At 42.6% G+C, this 21,002-nt stretch overlaps 1 protein-coding gene across 2 annotated transcripts in view; it reads left to right on the forward strand.

Annotated features, from left to right (window-relative positions):
• Window positions 1-20,670, forward strand: part of VDR (vitamin D receptor) — an 87,190-nt gene extending 66,520 nt beyond the window's left edge. For both annotated transcript variants that reach the window (XM_028721522.2, XM_028721525.2), the window contains 6 exons: window positions 8,059-8,243; window positions 10,681-10,792; window positions 11,113-11,275; window positions 12,304-12,455; window positions 13,761-13,877; window positions 16,529-20,670. In XM_028721522.2, coding sequence (XP_028577355.1) covers window positions 8,059-8,243; window positions 10,681-10,792; window positions 11,113-11,275; window positions 12,304-12,455; window positions 13,761-13,877; window positions 16,529-16,788 — 989 coding nt within the window. In that variant the 3' untranslated portion in view covers window positions 16,789-20,670. The remainder of the gene's footprint in view (window positions 1-8,058; window positions 8,244-10,680; window positions 10,793-11,112; window positions 11,276-12,303; window positions 12,456-13,760; window positions 13,878-16,528) is intronic.
• Window positions 20,671-21,002: the final 332 nt, after the last annotated feature.

A 21,002-nucleotide genomic window follows, 5' to 3' on the forward strand; every position in this document is an offset into this window, starting at 1 on the left:
CTGCTCTGGGGCTTCTCAGCCTCCAGAGTGAATTTGGGGGAGGCGCAGAGGGGAAGGAAATCCATGTTGCCCTAGTGGGGAATCAGATTGATTACCTGGACTTGAACACATTTATGCCTTTTTGCTCTACAGCCATGCATTGCATGCAAGCATAGGTCAGCAACAGGGCTTGGTAGCCCTCGTGTCTGCGGTTCAACTGGTTGCAAAGTAGTGATATAGTATGGACTAGCACCAGTGTTGGGTACTAGGAATCCAAATGAATAATTTGAATAATGTTACTATCTCCATTGATCTGAAGATATTCTACAACATCATTTAATCTTTCATAACATATTGGTTGCATGGGAAGCTACAGTGATTCATTTCCTACGTTCTATCTTAGCACACAAGCTGTTGCAATAGGCTTTTCAGCCCTGTTCAAAATACTTATATTTAAAGGTTTTCTTCAGAAACGTGTCCCAAAGCAAATCTTCCCCACCCCCAGCTTTCCTCTTTTAAGAATCTTTCAATATTTTGCATCGCAGAAGGAAATAAAAACCTTTGCTCTTGAAGGCAGCGTGTTAAAAAGAAAGAAAGAATATGAGCTTGTGATGAAAAGAAAAAGGTTTATGTTTTCTTAAAAAGTGTCTCTGAGTCACTTTGGAAACAGATGGCCAGAAATACTTCTAAACAACCTAATTTGAAGATCAAACCTCCAATGTACCTTGAGAGGAGGAGAAGTGTTTTTTGGGGATGGTAGATCATGATTCTTGTGACTGGTTAAAGAAGTGTCAATATGTTTTAGTGCAGGATTCCCCAAACTTGGGTGTCCAGCTGTTTGTGGACTACAGCTCCCCTCAGCCCTAGTTAGCAGGACCAGTGGTCAGGGATGATGGGGATTATTGCCCAAAAAGAGCTGGACACCCAAGTTTGGGGGCCCCTGCTTTAGTGCGTGGGTAGCCAATGTGGTACCCTCCAGATGTTGCTAAACTACAATTCCCAATCATCCCTGACCACTGTCTGGAGGGCATCACCTTGCCTACCCTTGTTTTACAGCATTTGTCTGCTGGATAGTGCAAGCCATTAGCAAATAAATAAGATTAAGTGTTTCTCAGTGAGAGATTTGACTGGGATTTTCAGTAGATATCATTGATTGGCTTTGCAAAACGCTTTCTACAAAAGATACAGCATGTGGTGGTCTTAATGAGGCAGTCATTGCTTCACTGTTTTGTAGGAAGAGGGAAACTCTGGCTGGGTTCCAGAAGGAGATTAAAATGTGGAGCGTGAATTTGTCAGCATGCCTACTTTGGCTGAAGCAAAGTGCAGAAACTCCTTTGCTGTTCAGTCTCATGCAAGTGCGAATATTGAAAGCAGGTGTTTTTGTTTCATCCGGGGAATAGAATTAAAGTTAATCCATTTGTGACAGGTGCTGTAAAGAACCTTTCCCCCTCAATTGTAAGCATTTAAACAAAGCTTATCCGTGCCAAGTGTAGTGGTAAAGAGGCTGCTAATCGCTTCCTAGAAGACATTAAGAGTCTCCAAAACAAACATCGCCTCTCTGTTAACAAGTTGACCGAGTTCGTCATAAGGAGTAGATGAGGCAACCTGTACAATCCAATCCCCATATCCTTCCAGAAGAAAGTTTGCAATTGTGCCAGCCTAGTGCATTAAAAAACAAACTGTTTTGACTTTAAAGCCAGATTTTAAACACACACATATGAACACCACTCCCATTTGGCTCGATCCATGAATGCTTACGTTCTTTGCCTGTCCCCCTGCTGCTTCCCTTTCAGTCTCCCCGCCCCCACAACATTTGCTATGTATGCCCAGGGGTGTTTATTTTCCACCTAATTCATCAGTGCTCAGTCATCCAAATGTGCAGTGCACACGTTTGCAACAACTGCATGTTGAATAGAGGTGGTGCCTGAATTTGTGCAGGGGGCAGGGGCTATACCATTAGGGTTGTGTCTGTAAAGAAATGAAAATGTCTTTCTTCCAAAACGGCACCCACTTAGGCGAGAGAGCCTGTGGCAAACATAATTCCCCCAGACCAAGCATAGCCAATGCGATGTTCCCCAGATGTTGTGGACTACAACTCACATCAGCTGCAGGCAGCATGGCCAGTGAGTTGGGGTGTTTGCAATAGCTACTTAGGGTCCTTAGGTACTAACACCAACGCTCTTTGTCCTTGCAGTTTTGGCATGGTTTGACTTTATATTTGCCTGATCCTTTCTAAAGAATAAAATCTGGATTAAATAGCTTCTACTCAAGACAGCCAAAGTGAGAGTATTCCCACTGGAAGCTCTGTTACCCGGTGAGAGTTTGCCTCTGGTTATTTATTTAATTTATAGAGGCCTGAAGGGGTGTGCTTATTTTCCATTAAGCTAAAGGGAGCTGTGGTGGGAAGGGGGGGGGTGTTGCTTATTGCTTTATTTGGGTTTATTTTGAGGATAAGCATAAAAAATGCTTACACAGTTATGTAACTCACAACTTAATTACCTCCCCAAATGAATGTTGGTACTCTAGCCACCTCATAGCCTTGAAACACACAGCTGGACACCACCTTGATCTTTTCGATCATTTTCAGGCATGCATAGAGTTGGGCAACTTTTGTATTGGAAAAACACTAGCGGCTAATTAACCCTCAGCCGTAAGTAGCTGCAGGCTGCATAGCAGAGCAACTTGCTTTTTCATCACGCATGTATGCTGCTACAGCACATGACCTGGGTGCTTTTATTTTTCCTTGCCAGACCTCTCATTCCAAACCCCACCTTAACCGTAAAATGTTCCTTCTGCCCAGTGTCTGCAAAAACAACATCCCAGTCCTATGATGAATGCTTTCTTGTGAATTGTTACTCACTTTTTTTTTTTAAGGTTGCTAGTGTCTTAGTAAAAAGCAACGTTATTGTTGGCTGCAAGTTCTTTTTCTAGTGTGCTGCTGAGTTGTAGTTGCATTAAAAGGGTCTTTCAATGCTTGACTGTAGCTTTTAGTTCACAAATGGTGGAAGAAAAATCCTACACTGAATGTGCAAATGCAAATCTCACACGTACGAATTTGGTGTTGGCACACATTAACAACCAACATGCGATGATGGTGCTAGTTTGGCAGAAACCTGCGTCAAATGAGAATCTTTTCTTGAGCTTGTATTATTACATTACACAGAGAGAGTCTTGTCTCAGTGAGCCATAGCCAAAAGGGCAAACTATTAAAGCAGGGCAGATTCATTGACCATTTAAACAGTGTATACATAAAGACCACATGGTAGACTAGCTGACTCCTGACAATATAGCTGCCCTGTAAATGTGACAGGCATGTTGTCCTAGCCTGCACCGCCTAGTTTAAGCATGTTTCTTTTTAAGAAATGCCAAGCCCAAAGTCTCAACATGTGAGAGTGTTCATGAGACTAAGGCTTGCCGGGTAAAAATAGGTGCTGTGAACTGATCCCAAGGCAAACTCTTCTTGTTGTTGAACTCTGAAACTCAACTTTACCTTTGATTTAATCTGTGCATTCTGTTCCATCATTGAATACAGCAAACATAATAACAACTTGTAATTTTCTTATTTGTACCCCACCCATCTGGCTGGGTTGCCACAACCATTCTGTATTCTGCACCTCTTTCAGATTTTACTATCCCTCTCCTTCTCCAATCTGCCTGCTTTCAGAATTGAGGCCAAAAACAGTTTCCTTGTTCATTGTTAGATTTACTGAAAGTAATTAAGAGGTTTTTTATATCTGGGAATCTCAGTAATAGAATCATAAAGTTGAATGCAATATAGAGTAATAATAGGTTTTATTACTGTGGTTTTAGATTAGCTCCTAGATACCAGCCTTGTTTCAGCTGCAATTATTGGATGGCCTTGAGTGAATTGCCTCAGCTTCAGATTCCTAAATCTGGGCTCTTATTAAAAAAACAAAATTGAACAAACCAGTTTGCAGCCTGGATGTGCATTCTTACTCCTTATCTAAGAGCTGCTGTATCATAATACCGATACATATTGCACAGATTTGCACATTTACATTATTATTTCTTTTAGATGTCTCTCCTACTTTCTTTTTATATATATATATAAATAGCTTGTTGACTATATGGCATTTAGTTTAATGGGGTTGGAAGATTCAGTAACCACATGTTTTCTGGTTGTAAATATGCTTCAGGGTGTGGCATTGATTTCCTAGGAAACTGCAGTTTGTGATCTTTTTCCTGTAGAAATATTTCTACATGCACGTGACTAGTATTGTGCAAATTTCCCAGAAGTAATGCATGTGATTCAGAGAAAAGGGAATAATATGTCTCTGGTAAACAGCTTGCTGAGAGTTTGGTCACCCTCTTAGTTCCCTTTCAAATAAAATGCATGTGTGCCTGTGCTTTCTAAACAAGGAGCTGAGACTCTGATCTTTCACATACTTCCCTGTCTCTTAAATAGATACTATTTTGAGTAATGCATGAGGTATGTTAATCACAAATCTGGCTGTATTATTATTTTTTATGGAGCAATAAACCATTATGTGAAATCAGACGAGATTGAAGAATAAGTGTTATGCAACATAGAGTAATATACTTTGCAGCTTGTGCCAGCCATCGACATTTTCCAGCATAACTGTTAAATATATACAGTGGTACCTCGGGTTAAGTACTTAATTTGTTCCGGAGGTCCGTACTTAATCTGAAACTGTTCTTAACCTGAAGCACCACTTTAGCTAATGGGGCCTCCTGCTACTGCCGCGCCGCCGGAGCACGATTTCTGTTCTCATCCTGAAGCAAAGTTCTTAACCTGAAGCACTATTTCTGGGTTAGCGGAGTCTGTAACCTGAAGCTTATGTAACCTGAAGCGTATGTAACCCGAGGTACCACTGTATATATCTGAGACATATTGTCTGGGCTTACCTTGTTTTTGTAGTGGGAAGGGGAAAGAACCACCCTCATGTAACCTAATGGCTCAGAATCCTCTTCCTTCCCCAGTTCTCAGATTTTAAAGGTTTGGCCTCAGATGTTGCTGTCAGAATATAACCACAACTTAATCAAAAATGTATCAGCAACAGTTTTGAAATTGATCAGAAGTAGGCATTCCTGGAATGGGCATGATGTGTATACCCAGCTCAACTGTGTTTCTTTGGTTGCTGGAATCCTAGCAGCATTGAGACCGTTGTTATAGCAAGTTATGTGTGCTGGCCTCTTGCAAACCATAACAGGTTCTGCTCCAGCTGCAACCACAGGATGGATCCCAGCCTGACATTCTTCTTCAACAACTCATACCTGCACGCTAGCTAAGAAGATAAAAAGACTCTTAAGAGCCCTGCAATTCTAGTATACACACACAGAGGGCTTGAGCTGCAAAACTCAGTTTGGTGTCCTTTCATGCCTGCACATGAGGCATTGCAGGCTGACCCTTGTAACACTTCCAGCGCGCAGAGGGCTTCCTAATCTCTGTCTCATTAATCCTCGCATCTGTGTTATAGGTCATTTTTTCCAGTTTCCAAGCACAGAAACTTGATTGCTCAAGGCTACCAATAGCTGAGGAGAGAGATATGAGCTCCAATTTCCCAGGTTCTAAGTCCAACTTTCTTTCCAGTGTGGACATCTGCCACGCTGTCATTTTGTCTCAGAGCATCTTTTTGAAATAATTTAAGTCCACCATTTTCTAATTAGGGGTTGCCAACATGGCACCAGTATCTCCTATTCTTCCCATGAAAAATCAGTAAATATCTTTTCTACAATGCGCAGTGTGCAAGAATCTGTTTGCTCTTCCTGCTCAGTACCTGTTTGCACTGACTTGGCCTCTCCTACATTGAATATGCCCACATTTCATTGGATGCCAAAACTGGACACCTACCGTCCCATCTGTTGTGAACAGACGAAAGGTGCTAAGAATTTCTTTCTGTGAACAAGCACTGGAGTGGCTAGTGTAGGCACTTTTCACATTGAGATGGAGGACACGGCTGCACCATTTTGTAGTCCTGTCTCTTTCTTTGCTCTTGTAAATGTGGCGGCCATTTTGTGGCTTCCCCCTCGCTCCAAACAACATCTGTTTTGTGACTGCTACCTATGGAACTTCCTCATAATTCCAAATGTGTTCACTGGTCCAAAAAGGTTGCCAGTGTCATGTCCCAACTGCAGAGGCATTATTTCAAGTGATACAAAATGAGTATCCAAAATAATCCTGGATTAAGGTGTGCCGTGGCTACAGAGATACCATGTAATTCCTCAGAACATGTATGCGATCATTGAAACAACCAGAGCTAATTAACCCATCTGATTTGAAGAGCAGACAAGACACACCTGCCCACTTTATGTACAAAGTAATGTGTGGTTTGGTCACTGGATGCAAGTCCATTTTCTTGCAGTCCTTCAAATCTTACTCTGCAGAACATGCACAGGGTATTTCCCATCTTGTATTTAAAAAGCAGAATTGTGAAATTCTGCTGAAAGTTGTGCATTTTTGCACATAAAGCGCTTCACGTTCCTGCATCTTTTTCTCCATCCACATTAGTCACACCAGTCTGCTTGGAGTTAACTTTGATTCTACTGAATTGTTTGGTCACCACCTCTTGTCTCTCTTCGCTGAAAATATGCCCGATAGCCTATTAATGTCACACAACTCGTGTGAACATCTGTAGCAGCCCCTCTTTACTCAACAGTAGTTGCCTTCCCACCAGCACTAATCTACATGCACAATAACTGCAGTGTCTACACAGGCTGCAAAACTTTGGTTTTTCTGATAGCGTTCTGACACAAGAGGCCATGTTGTCCTCTGAAATGACCTCTTCCTATCCTGAAATGCTCAAGATGTTGGTATTGGTAGCCCTAATGCCACAATACTCAGCGATGGAAATATATCCACAACCATTCAGTTGCTTGATATTCAAGGAGTTGCGCTGCACTGTTTCACTAGTTATTTACAGCTGTATACATGGAAAATGCATTGCCCATTTTGGAGTGTGCATCATTGTGCAAGGGAAAGAAATGCTGTTGGCTTTCTGTTTCCTTGACATCTGTGAGATGCATATGAACATAAGAAGAGCTTGCTGGATCATTCCAGTGGCCCATCTAGCTCAGTTTCCTGTTCTCACAGTGGCTACCAGATGCAGTCATGGGTATGAGTCTTGACTGGGCCATGCGCACTTAAGAGATAGGTTTCTATGACCAGCAAGCATCTTGCTCAGATGTGTAATACGCAAATGTTTCTCCCGCTTGGCAAATGAGTTGTGAACATTTCATGAAGTTTTAAGGTTCACCGATTGTCGTTGGTTTTCTTGTCTATTCAGTTATTTGTTTATTGCTTTGACATCTGGTGGCTGTCTACCAGCTCTACCTGGTACGCAGGGTAAGACCCTAACTGCCCGCAGACTGTCTAGCCAGAGTGGTGCATGCTCTGGTTATCTCCCGCTTGGACTACTGCAGTGCGCTCTACATGGGGCTACCTTTGAAGGTGACCCAGAAACTGCAATTAATCCAGAATGCGGCAGCTAGACTGGTGACTGGGAATGGCCGCCAGGACCATATAACACTGGTCCTGAGAGAGCTGCATTGGCTCCCAGTACATTTCCGAGCACAATTCAAAGTGTTGGTGCTGACCTTTAAAGCCCTAAATGGCCTCGGTCCTGTATACTTGAAGGAGCGTCTCCACCCCCATCGTTCAGCCCGGGCACTGAGATCCAGCTCCGAGGGCCTTCTGGCGGTTCCCTCATTGCGAGAAGTGAGGCTACAGGGAACCAGACAGAGGGCCTTCTCGGTAGTGGCGCCTGCCCTGTGGAACGCCCTCCCACCACATGTCAAAGCAATAAATAACTATTTTACTGAAGGCAGCCCTCTTTAGGGAAGTTTTTAATGTCTAATGCTGTACTGTTTTTAACATTCAGTTGAAAGCCGCCCAGAGTGGCTGGGGGAACCCAGCCAGATGGGCGGGGTATAAATAATAAATTATTATTATTATATTCTCTTCTCGGACGTTAGTGTCACCGTGCTAATCACTCCGAGTCTTTATAAAAGACTGCCCTGGAGTTTCTTGACTCTTTTGCTTGTTCTAGCAGATGGATTCTAAGTGTTAAATGTGTTTGGCATCTCTCCATCTGTTGACAGTTATTCTGACAGATGAAGAGGTTCAGAGGAAAAGAGAGATGATAATGAAGAGGAAGGAAGAGGAAGCCCTGAAAGAGAGCCTAAAGCCCAAATTGTTGGAGGAGCAACAGCGGACCATCGATATCCTCCTGGAAGCCCACCGCAAGACCTATGATTCCACGTACTCTGATTTCAACCAATTCAGGGTAAGCTTCAGGCCCCACTTTCCTTCTGACTTCATTAGGGCTGTGACTAGTAGGACATCTGCTGGTGGAATAAGTAAATTGAAGCAGTAGTTCTGAATCAGCGAAACCTTTGCTCCCTTCTCACTTGGAAGAAAGTAACATGCAACCTGCAAACTGAAGCCAGTTAGGTAGACCCGTAATCTACCTGCTGTGAGCAAACTACAGTCATACCTCGGGTAAAATGTGCTTCAGGTTGAGCGTTTTCATGTTATGCTCTGCGGCGACCCAGCAGTAACGGAGCGCGTTACTTCCAGGTTTTGCCGCTCACGCATGCACAGACACTCAAAATGACCCGTGCACACACAGTCGCAGGTTGCATTCGCTTCAGGATGCAAACGGGGCTCCGGAACAGATCCCGTTTGCATCCAGAGGTACCACTGTATATGATATTTCCTTACCTTTGCCTTTGGAACTGGCAGGTGGTGCTGTGGTCTAAACCACTGAGCCTTGGGCTTGCCGATCAGAAGGTCGGCGGTTCGAATCCCTGCAACGGGGTGAGCTCTGATTGCTTGGTCCCAGCTCCTTCCCACCTAGCAGTTCGAAAGCACATCAAAGTGCAAGTAGATAAATAGGTACCACTCCAGCGGGAAAGTAAATGGCGTTTCCGTACGCTTCTCTGGTTCGCCAGAAGCAGCTTAGTCATGCTGGCCACATGACCCAGAAGCTGTCTGCAGACAAACGCCGGCTCCCTCGGCCAGTAAAGCGAGATGAGCGCCGCAACCCCAGAGTCAGGGTCCCTTTACCTTTACCTTTAAGAGAAGCTTTTGAAACGTTGGCATTCATAATTTTTTTTGGTGCCTTGTCAAATGCTATAATTAACATGTGCGCTGAATCAATATGATCTGGTTGCGGGTGAGGTGCTTTCACATCTCATAGCCTCTGAGCCTGCTGCTTGTTTTTGAAGGCCTAATTGTGAAGCCACTTATTCCATTGGACGGTGTGGATACCAGAATGCCAGGCTTCTGGTGGGCGGGTGTACCATTTAGCCACCTGTTGGCACATCTTCCTAAGCTGCACTCACGTCCTGAAACAGCTGTTTTCCTCAGTTCTGAGGAAGAAAGAGCAGGGAGGAGAAAGCACTTGTGGCTGAGGCAGCCACAACTCCTTCCTGTTTGGTAAGAACTAGTGAAACAGCTGGGAACTAGAGCTCAGCTTTGGGGTTTGAGTGACGCACGTAAGAGCTAGGGAGAAGGGCTGGGGCAGAGAGAGAAGTGGGGGAAAGAGAACCAGCTCTGTCTGACTCATGGTTTTGACAACTTGGAGCTGGTAACACTTGTTGTTTTGTACTACTTCCCAATAGACTTCCGCCTCTCCTCTCTCTGCCAGCTGATAATATTCTAAGCAAAACAAATGTCTCCACCATGGGATTATCGCTTCCAAGTACCCTTCAGCTCCTGGCCCCACCCTGAAAATGACACAAATGTGATAGTTACAGATAGGTAGCCGTGTTGGTCTGCCATAGTCAAAACAAAAAAATTCCTTCCAGTAGCACCTTAAAGACCAACTAAGTTCTTGGTATGAGCTTTCGTGTGCATAAGTGTGTATCTGAAGAAGTGTGCATGCACACGAAAGCTCATACCAAGAACTAACTTAGTTGGTCTTTAAGGTGCTAGTGGAAGGAATTTTTTTGTTTTGACAAATGTGATAATTAAATATCTTACACGATGTGAGTTGGCATTTGCAGATGCCTTTTCAATGTTCACATACATAAGATGCTAAATACATCAAATCATATTTGCTGTGGCTTTCTGGCTCATAACATGCTTTCTCTCTCTCTCTCTCTCTCTCTCTCTCTCTGTGTGTGTGTGTGTGTGTGTGTGTGTGTGTGCGAAGGGCGCGCGCGCTTTCTAAGTCTGCCTTTCTACATTACCGTAGAAATTAGCCATGTTGGGGCAAAATCATGGTACATCAGAAACATTTTTACCTAGGGGGAACCGTTAAGCTTAAGGAAATGGGTTGACAGGGTAAATGAATTAGGCAAAATTTAAAAGAAGTCAAACATAGTGGGTGGGAGTTTATAAAAGTATTCTGTATCAATCTGGCCCCAATTCCCATTTAGTTCATTGGTGGAAAAGCTCTAAGGATATTTTAGAGATGTAAAACCAGTGCTTATTTTCTGGGGGGATGCAGGGACCCCTAAACATTTTGTGAATCTAAGTTTGGCCTCATTGAGGAGCAGTATTTCAATATGAGTAGGAAAATGAGAGTACCCCTAAACATTTATATATATATTTTTAGAAAAAAGCACTGTGTAAAACCGTTCTTTTTTCCTTAGCAAGGGGCCCTTGTCAGTGCACAAATTTACCAGCAAATAGAACTAAGTGTTGGGGTCAGACAGAGCTGTTATTTGAAAAGAGCAATTGACAAATAGTTGGAATGGTACCCTTTTTTGTTTCAGCCTCCTGTGAGACTTGATTCCGGCAGAAGAAGCACAAGCAGATCTTCCTCTCTTATGTCACAAGGTTTCTCTTCTTCAGAAGACTCTTCAGACACTTTCAGCTCTTCCCCAGGTAATGTGAAGATTGCCAAATGACCTCTAGGCCCACAGCAAACAAATCCAGGAATGTTATCTCCAGCTATGGATTTGTTTTTCTCATCTGCCAGATTCAGTTTCCCGTTGTCTTGTAGATCAGAGCTCCTTAGGATGCACAGCCCATTGCCTCTCATCTTGTGTCTCAGTTGCTGAACTTGAATCCTCCTTCACAGAAACCTTTAATACATTTGTTAAAGCTGGCCTTTTTAAAGCCTTAATTTTTTATTTAAGAAACAAAAAAAGCCCTACATCTGAAATTAAAATTTTAATCTGTGTGCTTTCCCCTCTATCTTGCAGAGCCCAGGATGTTATCGAGTGTGGAACTCAGTGATGACAGCGATGAAAGTGCAACCATGTCCATGGACTTCTCACACCTCTCTATGCTGCCTCACGTGGCCGACCTTGTTAGCTACAGCATCCAAAAAGTGATTGGATTTGCAAAAATGATTCCAGGGTTCAAGTAAGGATGCTTGCTTTGGTTTTTTCAGAATGGTTCTATGCGTTTTCCTTCCCTTGAATGTATTGTGTGTGTGTTTAATACATTTGTTTTAAAAATTGTACCACACCACACAGCTTCCAGAAGGAGACTTCTGCCTTGGTTGCAACAAAAATAAAAAATTGAAAACTAAACAGTGTCAATAAAAACATACAGGAAATCATTTCCCCAGGAGAACAGTATTTTTCAACTCAATAAGTTTAGGAACTTAGAATACATTTTCCCAGCTGTCTTCTATGACCAGACATAATTTGAGTAAATCCTTCAATATGGCTGTGAGCCAGAACATCAGTGTCATTAATGCCTCTGCTGCTCGCTCTCCTCGTCCATTTAGCCTGCAGTAAGGTTGCTTATTAAGAAATCGCATTGTAAATTGAGCATTAATGGAGCTGTTACATGATCATATTCTGACACATGGCTCAGTTGAATGATGATTTCCTCAGCTTCTATCTGCCCGCACATTGCAGGATGTGCATCAGTTATGACTTGACATGATTGAACTTAAGCTGTTCCTATCTGCTGGACAGCACTGCACTCCCACAATGATGAGCAATGGTCATGTCAAGCTGGGAAAATTAACTGGGCTCAAAGTTGGAGTATATGAGTTGTGCATGGATTACTCAGCACTTGATGGCTCTTAACCCAATATGTGGGCTATTTACATTGAAAAGTATTGTACAAGAATTGGGGGATACAATTCACATATGCTACAGTCAATGTGTTATGGGCACAAACGGGTGAACCAACCCATAGTGTTTTGCACATGGTTTTTCAGAGGAGACTGGAGGCTGACATTCAGAGGGTTGAGTAAATGAGATCAGTGAAATGATAAAGTGCACAATTGTTCACTGAGGGAGCTCCTTTGAGTATCACACAGCAAACTGTAGTTCTGGAAGGAAGCAAATAATCAGTTCTAACCCCTATATAATGGAGTGTTATGATGCTGGATGCTTTGAGGTTTCAGATATATATTCTCTCTTCCCTAAATGTAGAGATCTAACAGCGGAGGACCAGATTGCTCTACTGAAATCCAGCGTCATTGAAGTAATTATGCTCCGTTCAAATCAGTCATTTTCACTGGACGATATGTCCTGGACCTGTGGCAGCAATGACTTCAAATACAAAATCAGCGATGTCACTCAAGGTACAGTAGTGTGAATGGTGTAAGATTCCAGTCAAGCACAACGCTGCTCTGGAGCAGCCACTGAAATGAGCTTCTCTCATCTTGATTTGCTTACAATTAATATTAGGTATTATTATCCCTAGAAGATACAACTCAAGGCCTACAGAAGGCCAAAGTAATGCAAAAGTTACAATCTGTGAGGTAGTGGTCCAATGATTTGCTTAATTTATTGATTAAAATATTTATATATTGCTTTTTGGGTTCTGCAAAATGGTTTGCAAAATATAATTTGGGAAATAATGGATGTTATGTGATGAATCCAAGAATGAGGGAGAGTTGTGTTTCTCACTTAGTCTATTGATATTTTGGAACCAATTCATGCGATTGCCTTTTCAGGTTTTTCCCCAACTGTGAAGACACCATTGAGTCATTACAGTTAGGCAACTGGGTAGAGAGGCGGGCCATTTCATTGCTTCATAATGGACTCACTTCCAGCTTTTAGCATGCCACTACAAACACTAGCAAAAAACAGTGTTGTGTGATGTATTCAATAAAAAGCTGGGTGCCTGTTTCAGCATTCAGACAACCACTTTGCCATCTCTGTTCTCCACCCGCAGAAAGTCAAAAGTAACTTCTCCAGCATGGAGAAAGTGGGAAGTTCAAAAAGCATTCATATAAATTGGTCCTAATAAGTAATGGGTGAATCGTCAGTTTGGGTATTCTGTTCACATCAACATGTGCAGTGCCTGCAGCCCATCATATCCATCATATTTATAATTCTCAAACCCCTAGTTATTTGAAAATGTCATGGCACTTGCAAAATGGAGCCAAAGTCACAGAACTGGAGGTGTCAGAATGTATCATTGCTAGCCAACCCTGAAATGGCCAGGAGATAATTTAGTGAAATCATACCTAAGTGACTTGCAGGCTGACTATGCTTCATTTTGATGGAGGGAGTGTGCAAACACCAGCTCTCGCATCAGAAGGGAAAGCTCTTGACCCTTCATAGTTCCTGAACGTGTGAGTAGAAATGGTAACAAGGCATATATATTCTTTGTACAGCCTTGGTATTCATTTTGTACCCGAACAGATGTGGAAGTTTCCAGGACTGGAGCGTTTCCTGTTCTGAAAGGAGGATAGTATTATCGTGCCAACTGAGCATGAGTGAGCTTGTCTCTTTTGTGAGGTCTCCAGGCAGGATTGGCTGACCAGTCCACGTGTGAATTTATCTTTAATTTTGCTTCTTGCTCTGTTTCACGTTAGCTGATAAATCTATCAAGAATCTAGAGCCTGCCTCTCAAAAGGGTTTTTATGTTTCTGTTTCAGCTGGGCATAGCCTGGACTTGCTTGAGCCCCTTGTTAAATTTCAGATCAACCTGAAAAAGCTGAACCTGCATGAAGAAGAACATGTTCTCCTCATGGCCATCTGCATCCTTTCTCCTGGTAAGAGAAACTTTTGCCTTTTCTGGCTGTGTTTTAATTGTAGATTAAAACCAGCACCAACCACGGGTGGCATCTACAAGCCAGCCGCTTCTGGGATATTATTTCTATATAGGAAATAACATGCAAAGTGGTGTATGCTGTCCTGTGTGAAGAGAATGCAAGCATCTGCTTTGCCACAATTACATTTTGAGTGATGGGTGTACATGGAAGGAAAAATCTAAGCCATATGATTGGATTTTGTTCTGGGGTTTTTTAACTATCCCTTCCACAGAGCAGAACAAATGTATCCTTAAAGGTAAAGGTAAAGGGACCCCTGACCATTAGGTCCAGTCATGGCCGACTCTGGGGTTGCGGCGCTCATCTCACTTTATTGGCCGAGGGAGCCAGCGTACTGCTTCCTGGTCATGTGGCCAGCATGACTAAGCCACTTCTAGCGAACCAGAGCAGCCCACAGAAACACCATTTACCTTCCCGCCAGAGCGGTACCTATTTATCTACTTGCACTTTGACGTGCTTTCAAACTGCTATCCTTACCCTTTGGCAAATATTGAGAAGCTGTAGCCTCCTTCACTGATCATGCTGGAGTCTTTGCTACTCTTTTATTATGATTATTCAGGATCCTAATCATTTGTTGACGCTTAGGGAGGGGAGAGAAATCTCTTCATTTTGCATTCATAGGCAAATCTACACAATTTGCACTTTCCCATATAACACACAAACCGAAACATAGCCATCCTTCAAAATCCGTGTGACTCCACAAATTTTGCAATAAAATTATCCAGCCAAGTAACATGTGCCGGAATGCAAATAAATACAAATACAAATACCTTTATTGGCATTACGAGTTAAAACATTTCAAAACACTAGGATAAATTTAAAAGGGACAGGGGTGAGGCTGTCGAGGATCACAAGGTACTCAATTGTTCTGCTTCACCCTGTCTATTCCCTAGAGGGATGATTCGTTAAGCACCTTTTCGGGTAAAATGGAGGTTAAAAAGGAAGCCACTGGGGCAGTAACATCCTTGTCCCTATCCACTAGGAGGAACCTCATTTGGCTTTCTCTTTGAGCTGTGGGTCGCAGGAATGCATATACTAGGGTATAGTGTGCATAAACATGCATGTGTCAGTGAAAATAAGATATAAAAATGCATTATACTAGGGAAACTTGTTTTGCAGAAATGTTTACATTACATAAAAAATGCAAAAGAAGTAAATTAGGAGAAATTTGTAGCAAATTTCTGGTGAATTTCTACAATGACTTCTTGTAAAAATAAAAATGCAAACTGATGATGTGGAGAACTGAATTTAACTACTTCTGATTTCCTACTAGTTTGTTTCCTTAGCACATAAAGCTGAGGAAATGGAGTCTGCTGAAGTAGGGCCTCATTTTGAGCGGCTGCTTTTTTCTGAACATCCAAGGGGGAATCAGCCATTTGCCTGACAGCACAGGGATCTGCTTCAACATCATCAGCACCTAGTCTCCCCCTCTCCCTTATTTTTAAAAATGTTGCTAGAATGTTGGGATTGCAACGAATGAGCAGCAGAACCCCTGGAGTTTTCCTTGCCAGAAGCACAAGGCAAGAAAAAGTCCGGCAAGTGGTGCAAGGGGTCTCTTTTGCTGCCTACACAACAGGGGTGGGGAGCCTCCAGAGGCCAAATCCAGTTATGGAGGCCTCTCTGTCTGCCCTGTCCCTGCTCCGCACCTCCTTTGAGTATTTTTGCCTGGGCTGGAATGTTTCCTTGAACCAGTCATGGTGCCACTTGCTTGCTTGGATGAAGAGAGTCACTTCTGACTTTTGCATGGCTGGAATGTAAACTGCTGTACAAAAATAAGAGTCTCATCCATTGCTCCACCCACTTTTTTGCTGTTTGCCAATGTCATGGGTTCCTCAGAAGAAAAATGGCAGCTGGGAAAGCTTCCCCACCTGCTATAAAAGCTGCAAAAGGAAAGAGATGGCTGCTTTCTTCAATAAGTTAAGAACAATCAGCAGGGGCAGTAAGAAAGTAACATGAGCCTCAGCTCTGATAATTGCATAAAACACAACCTAAGCTGCATTCAGTGATCTGAACTGTTGCTCTTAAAGGCCCGATGCTCATTTTTCCCCCATACAAAAGAGACCTGGGCTGATATCTTCCGCTGCTTTATTTTAGCAGAAATGAAACATGGTATTTCACGATCCTTGGATCTTAATACTCCATTTCACGCCTCTGCTTTTGGCACATGGCATGAAACGTCTTAGAGCAGTGTTTCCCAACCTTGGGCCTCCAGCTGTTTTTGAACTACAATTCCCATCATCCCTGACCACTGGTCTTGCTAGCTAGGGATGATGGGAGTTGTAGTCCAAAAACAGCTGGAGGCCCAAGGTTGGGAAACACTGTCTTAGAGGATGTGTGAGTGTAACTGCAAATTCAGCAATGTTTTGTAGATTTTTAAGAGCCGAGTTGGTAGCTCTGAGAGTAGTTGTGGGGATGCCCATAATAGGAAACTAGTATCAGACAGCATGGGCCGATTGTCGGGAACTAGCATTCAGAAGACAAAAGAGGGGAAAGGACAAACTTAGCCACAAGTAGAGGGAACAGAAGACTCTTGTTGTTTTTGTCTTTTTGCCTACCCTGGTCACTGGAGGTGTGTTTGTGTTTTCTGTTCCTAGACCGCCCTGGCGTTCAGGACACGGCTCTGGTGGAGTCCATCCAAGATCATCTTTCAGCTATCCTGCAGACATACATTCTCTGCCGACACCCTCCTCCGGGCAACCGCTTGCTCTATCCCAAGATGATCCAGAAACTTGCAGACCTCCGGAGCCTGAACGAGGAGCATTCCAAGCAATATCGCTGCCTCTCCTTTCTTCCGGAGCACAGCATGCAGCTCACTCCTCTGGTCCTCGAAGTCTTTGGCAATGAGATCTCCTGACTCCGTGGCTGGGAATGAAACCTGTTGAAGTAAAGGGAGAAGTCAGCCCAGCTTCCCGCTGGTGGCAAACTGAGAGCTTTGGCCCAAGTTGAAGTTTTGTATATTCTGTCGGCAAGAGTTTTGATTTTTTTTTTCCTTTCCACACTACCAGAGGGACTGCGTTGTTTGTATATCTTCAGCCTCATATTTTGCATTGCTGCTGAGCAGCAATTCGCAAGCTAGCCCCTTCTATCCTGCCTATCAAAACTAAAGAGCTTTCTCACTTGTTGCTTTGCCATGATGAAACCGCTTGTGGCTTTCTTCAATGTTGAGCTTTTCAAGCCAGCAACTGAAACGTCTGTGCTGTGTCTTAAATGGAAGGTGAATGGTTGAATAACAACTGGTGGAATTTAAGATTTGTGATGGATTGGACATGGGATATTCTTTCTTTTAACACGTTGAGAGCTTTTGGTTCAGAATGGCTATAACATGCAGGGAAGAGTAACTGTTATTCTCGGTGCAAAATGTCAACGCCCCTCACCTCTCATAATTTTCTGCCAAACCTCAGAGCTCGTCAGTACTAGAAAAAGTATTTATTAACCTAAGAATAAACAGGAAAAACACAGGCTGTGTACACATTACCAGCTTAAAATGCAGCTAGGTTGCTCTTTTCCTTAATTTGGATCAAAGGTGATTTGGGGGGAAATGCATCAAAATGCAGGAGAGATGGAAGAGAGATACGGATTAAGATAATATCGTATGTACACCTCTTCCGAAACCAGTGGTGGGAGTGCATTGGCTGCAGAGTAAAATGGGGGGGGGGGGTGTACACAGCCAAGTTTACAGGAATAAATAACCTGTGTCATCTTTCTGACTTTTTTTAAGTGTGTATAAATGTGCCTGGCACATTGTTGTCACTAAATAAATTTGTAATGGGAGGAAAATTATATTTGGCCTGTGACCTGGTGTAGACACTCTGGGAGTTGACTTCCTAATAGCCAAGCCCCTGCCTGGAGCGCAGCCTTGTTTCCCAATAAATAAGCCTGCTAACAACTTATGTCCTGTTTGCAGCATTAGTTCTTACACTGTTTCAAGCACGGCCAGCTGCCAAGAGGCGTACAGAACTGGCTTCTCATCTAGCCAGCAGGCTTGAGTTTGTTCAGGATCACATTGGGTTACTTTAGAGTGGCAAGGGGAAAGCCCTGTTTATCAGCCACATGCAAAGTAGCACCTAAAATATTCCAGCCATCATATTGAGAAGTACTCTGCAGAGGTGATTTTCAGATGTCTCCATGCTGGAGCCATAATCAGCCCTTAGTAACACTCAGGGAGGCTGAAAGTGACATTTTGTGAGTTTGACAACTTCTGGACTACTGTATATGACCTCTGGAAAAACAAAGCACATGTGAACTGTGTGCTGAAAAGGGAAGTAATTCATTGCCAATATTAAAATAATTTATTTGCAGAGAACATGCTTGGGATATTTAGTTGTAGCTTCATTGGTCCCACAGAATCCAAAGTAAGATTGGAGGATATATAGCTAATAATTGCACAAAACAGAAATGTAAAATTAACTGTCAACAACAGAGAGAGAGCAAAGATGAATATAGATGTTCTCTCCTAGTCACTTGATAGATAGTGGCCTATTCATCAAATACGTACAAGCGTACTACTCTCTTCAAACACATAGTGTACATTCACCAATGTGTTATTGTATTTGTGTGGGGTTTTTTTATTACTGCAATAGCTGCAATTTGCACACTGTATGCACAGCTACAGATTGTCACTTAAAATCTCTGGTGAGACGATGAGAATTCAGTTCCTTGAATAAAGGAAGGTCACATTGAACCCCTTAGTTTAACAAATCCTTTAGGGTTGTGCTGGTAGGGTTTTGCATATGGGAATAAAGGAAGGGAGCTTCCTTTATTTGGATTGAAATCTCCCTCTTGCTCACTAGGTGTCAGTAGGGTAATAGGGTAGGGTAGAAAGTAATTATGGTGCAAAGTGCCTTGAGTCTGCTCCAGAGCAATGAATCGGTTCCTCCCAAAGTTATGGCTAGATTCTTTTACTCTAAAATTAGTCTTAATTACTAGGATTTGGTAGGATTCATCAAAGTCTTTAACTTCCTTCTATGCTCGTTGGAGAGTTGGCACAAGGGCAGCCCACCCACATGGAGTAAGTCTGTGGTGTCCCACCCCCCAACCTCCCAGCAGTACAACTATTTCCCTTTTCACAGACCTCTGCAGCCTGGCAGTGGGGGCGAAAAGAAAGTACCCATTTGCTTCATGTCTCTTTAGATAGCTAGGCTTGTAATGCAAGCCTTCCAAACTCATTTTCAAAGCCCAGTTGAGTTGCAGGGGCAAATAACAGCCACTTTATTCAGCTACTTCAGAAAGGCTCGTCAAATGTTTTAAATAAAAGAGATATTTTAGGGGTTTGTGGATACTTTAGTGGCATTTGCAACCTGACTTTGCATGTAAGCATACAGCCACTTACATGGTTAGCAGTGTTTCAGCCTCATGCTGTTGCCACGAGTGCCATAAGGTTTGAAAGGGAGATGTGCATCTGTGCACACACGGTGGGCATGCGCCAGGGAGTTGTGGCAATTCCCTGGCATGCGCTGCTGTGCTGAAAGATGCCCAGCTGCTTATCCAGGAGAACATTATTGAGTGGACACACTTTGCAAAGCCTGCCCGCCTCCCAAAATGTGAGAAGCAGCTGTGCTAAGTTAGAGGGCACGCTGCCGATTCTGAGAGAGGTTTCTGTGTGTAGCTTTGCTTGTTAGGCTTATTTGCAAAGGGGAAATTAGCAGTTCCTTGCCATTCTTTCTTTGGTTAAGGGGTGGAGGGAGAGTGGGACTTGCCTGAAACAAAAAGGCGTATAACATTTGTAGGAATCACAGTCTTGGGTGCAAGATTTCCATCCTGTCTCAGGAAATAACCCTCAAGCCTAAAGGGATGGAGGTATCAATATAATGCTTGTTCTGTCAATGTGGAGAAGAGTGGAACCTAACATGCTCCTCCAACCCATGTGTTATTATAAACTGCTTGTAGACGAGCTAGCCCTGGGTTATTTTTTTTTTCATTTTTTAAAGCCAAGCCAGCTCTTAGTTCTATTGTGAATCTTTCGCACAGATCTATTGCTGTTTTTCCTCTGATTCTTTTTTTTTTAAAGAAGGTTTTTTTGGGGGGTTGTCTTTGGTTGTCTGCCCTAAGCCATGAGGATAGAAGACTGTTTGCAATCATTGGAAAACAAACCAGGCCGCTGTATTTTCCCAGTAGCTTGGGAGAGTGGTTTAGATACCCAGCTCCTGTGTTAAATCCATTAATGATGCCTATGCTGAACAATTTGCACCAGGTTTTGTGGTATAATTGAATGTGTAAATAGCTATTTAATATGGGTTGAAAATGGTCTATTGTAAAATGTAAATTGGATTTTAGACATTTTAAGGACAATGATGTTTGAATCATAGCTGCTCTTTTTTCAGAGATGCTGGGGTTTATTTTTGCCAAGTCTGCATGTGAAAGCCAAACCTGTACAATAAGAGAGGAGTAGCTTCTTTCCAAATGTGAAACACAAATCATCTCTTGTTGCCTTGTGTAATTTAAATCATGCAATGCACTTTATAAAAAAATCAGTAGAATTATTTAAAGAGACAAATCTATATTTTAATTATAGTGGTGGTAAATATGATGAAGACCTAGAGGCGAATGCTATCTTTTTATTCCTCTGTACATCTTTGGGCTTTTTTTCTAATGGATAAATAGATCTAATATTTAAAAAACCAAAACCTATTCCAGAGCTTTATTGACAGGACAAAGAATGATTGAATACTGTTTTCGTAGTTGTAAGTGTAGAATGCTGTTACCTTATTAATAAAAACGTACTGCTTTGTGAGAAAAAGATCATTTCACTTGAGTGATTTACTTACATATTATACATGTCTGCTCAGAATTAAATCCCATTGAGTTTAGTGGTGCTTACTCTCCCAGGCAAGTAGAATAGGATTGCCACTTCATTCTCTTTGGGACAAAGTTGAGCTGCTCATAACCAGGTTTTTAAAAGCAGATTTCCTGGCTGCACCAATTCCCCGTTATATACCCCACAAAGAAGAAGAAAATCCAAATGTACACAGAGCTTTGCTCCACTCTTGCACCGGTTGTGGTGGTGTCTCCATAGGAGTCTGTAGTTCTTATCTACTATACAGTGGTACCTTGGGTTAAGTACTTAATTCG

This window comes from Podarcis muralis, chromosome 2, assembly GCF_964188315.1.
Source record: "Podarcis muralis chromosome 2, rPodMur119.hap1.1, whole genome shotgun sequence".
Taxonomy (NCBI): Eukaryota; Metazoa; Chordata; class Lepidosauria; order Squamata; family Lacertidae; genus Podarcis; species Podarcis muralis.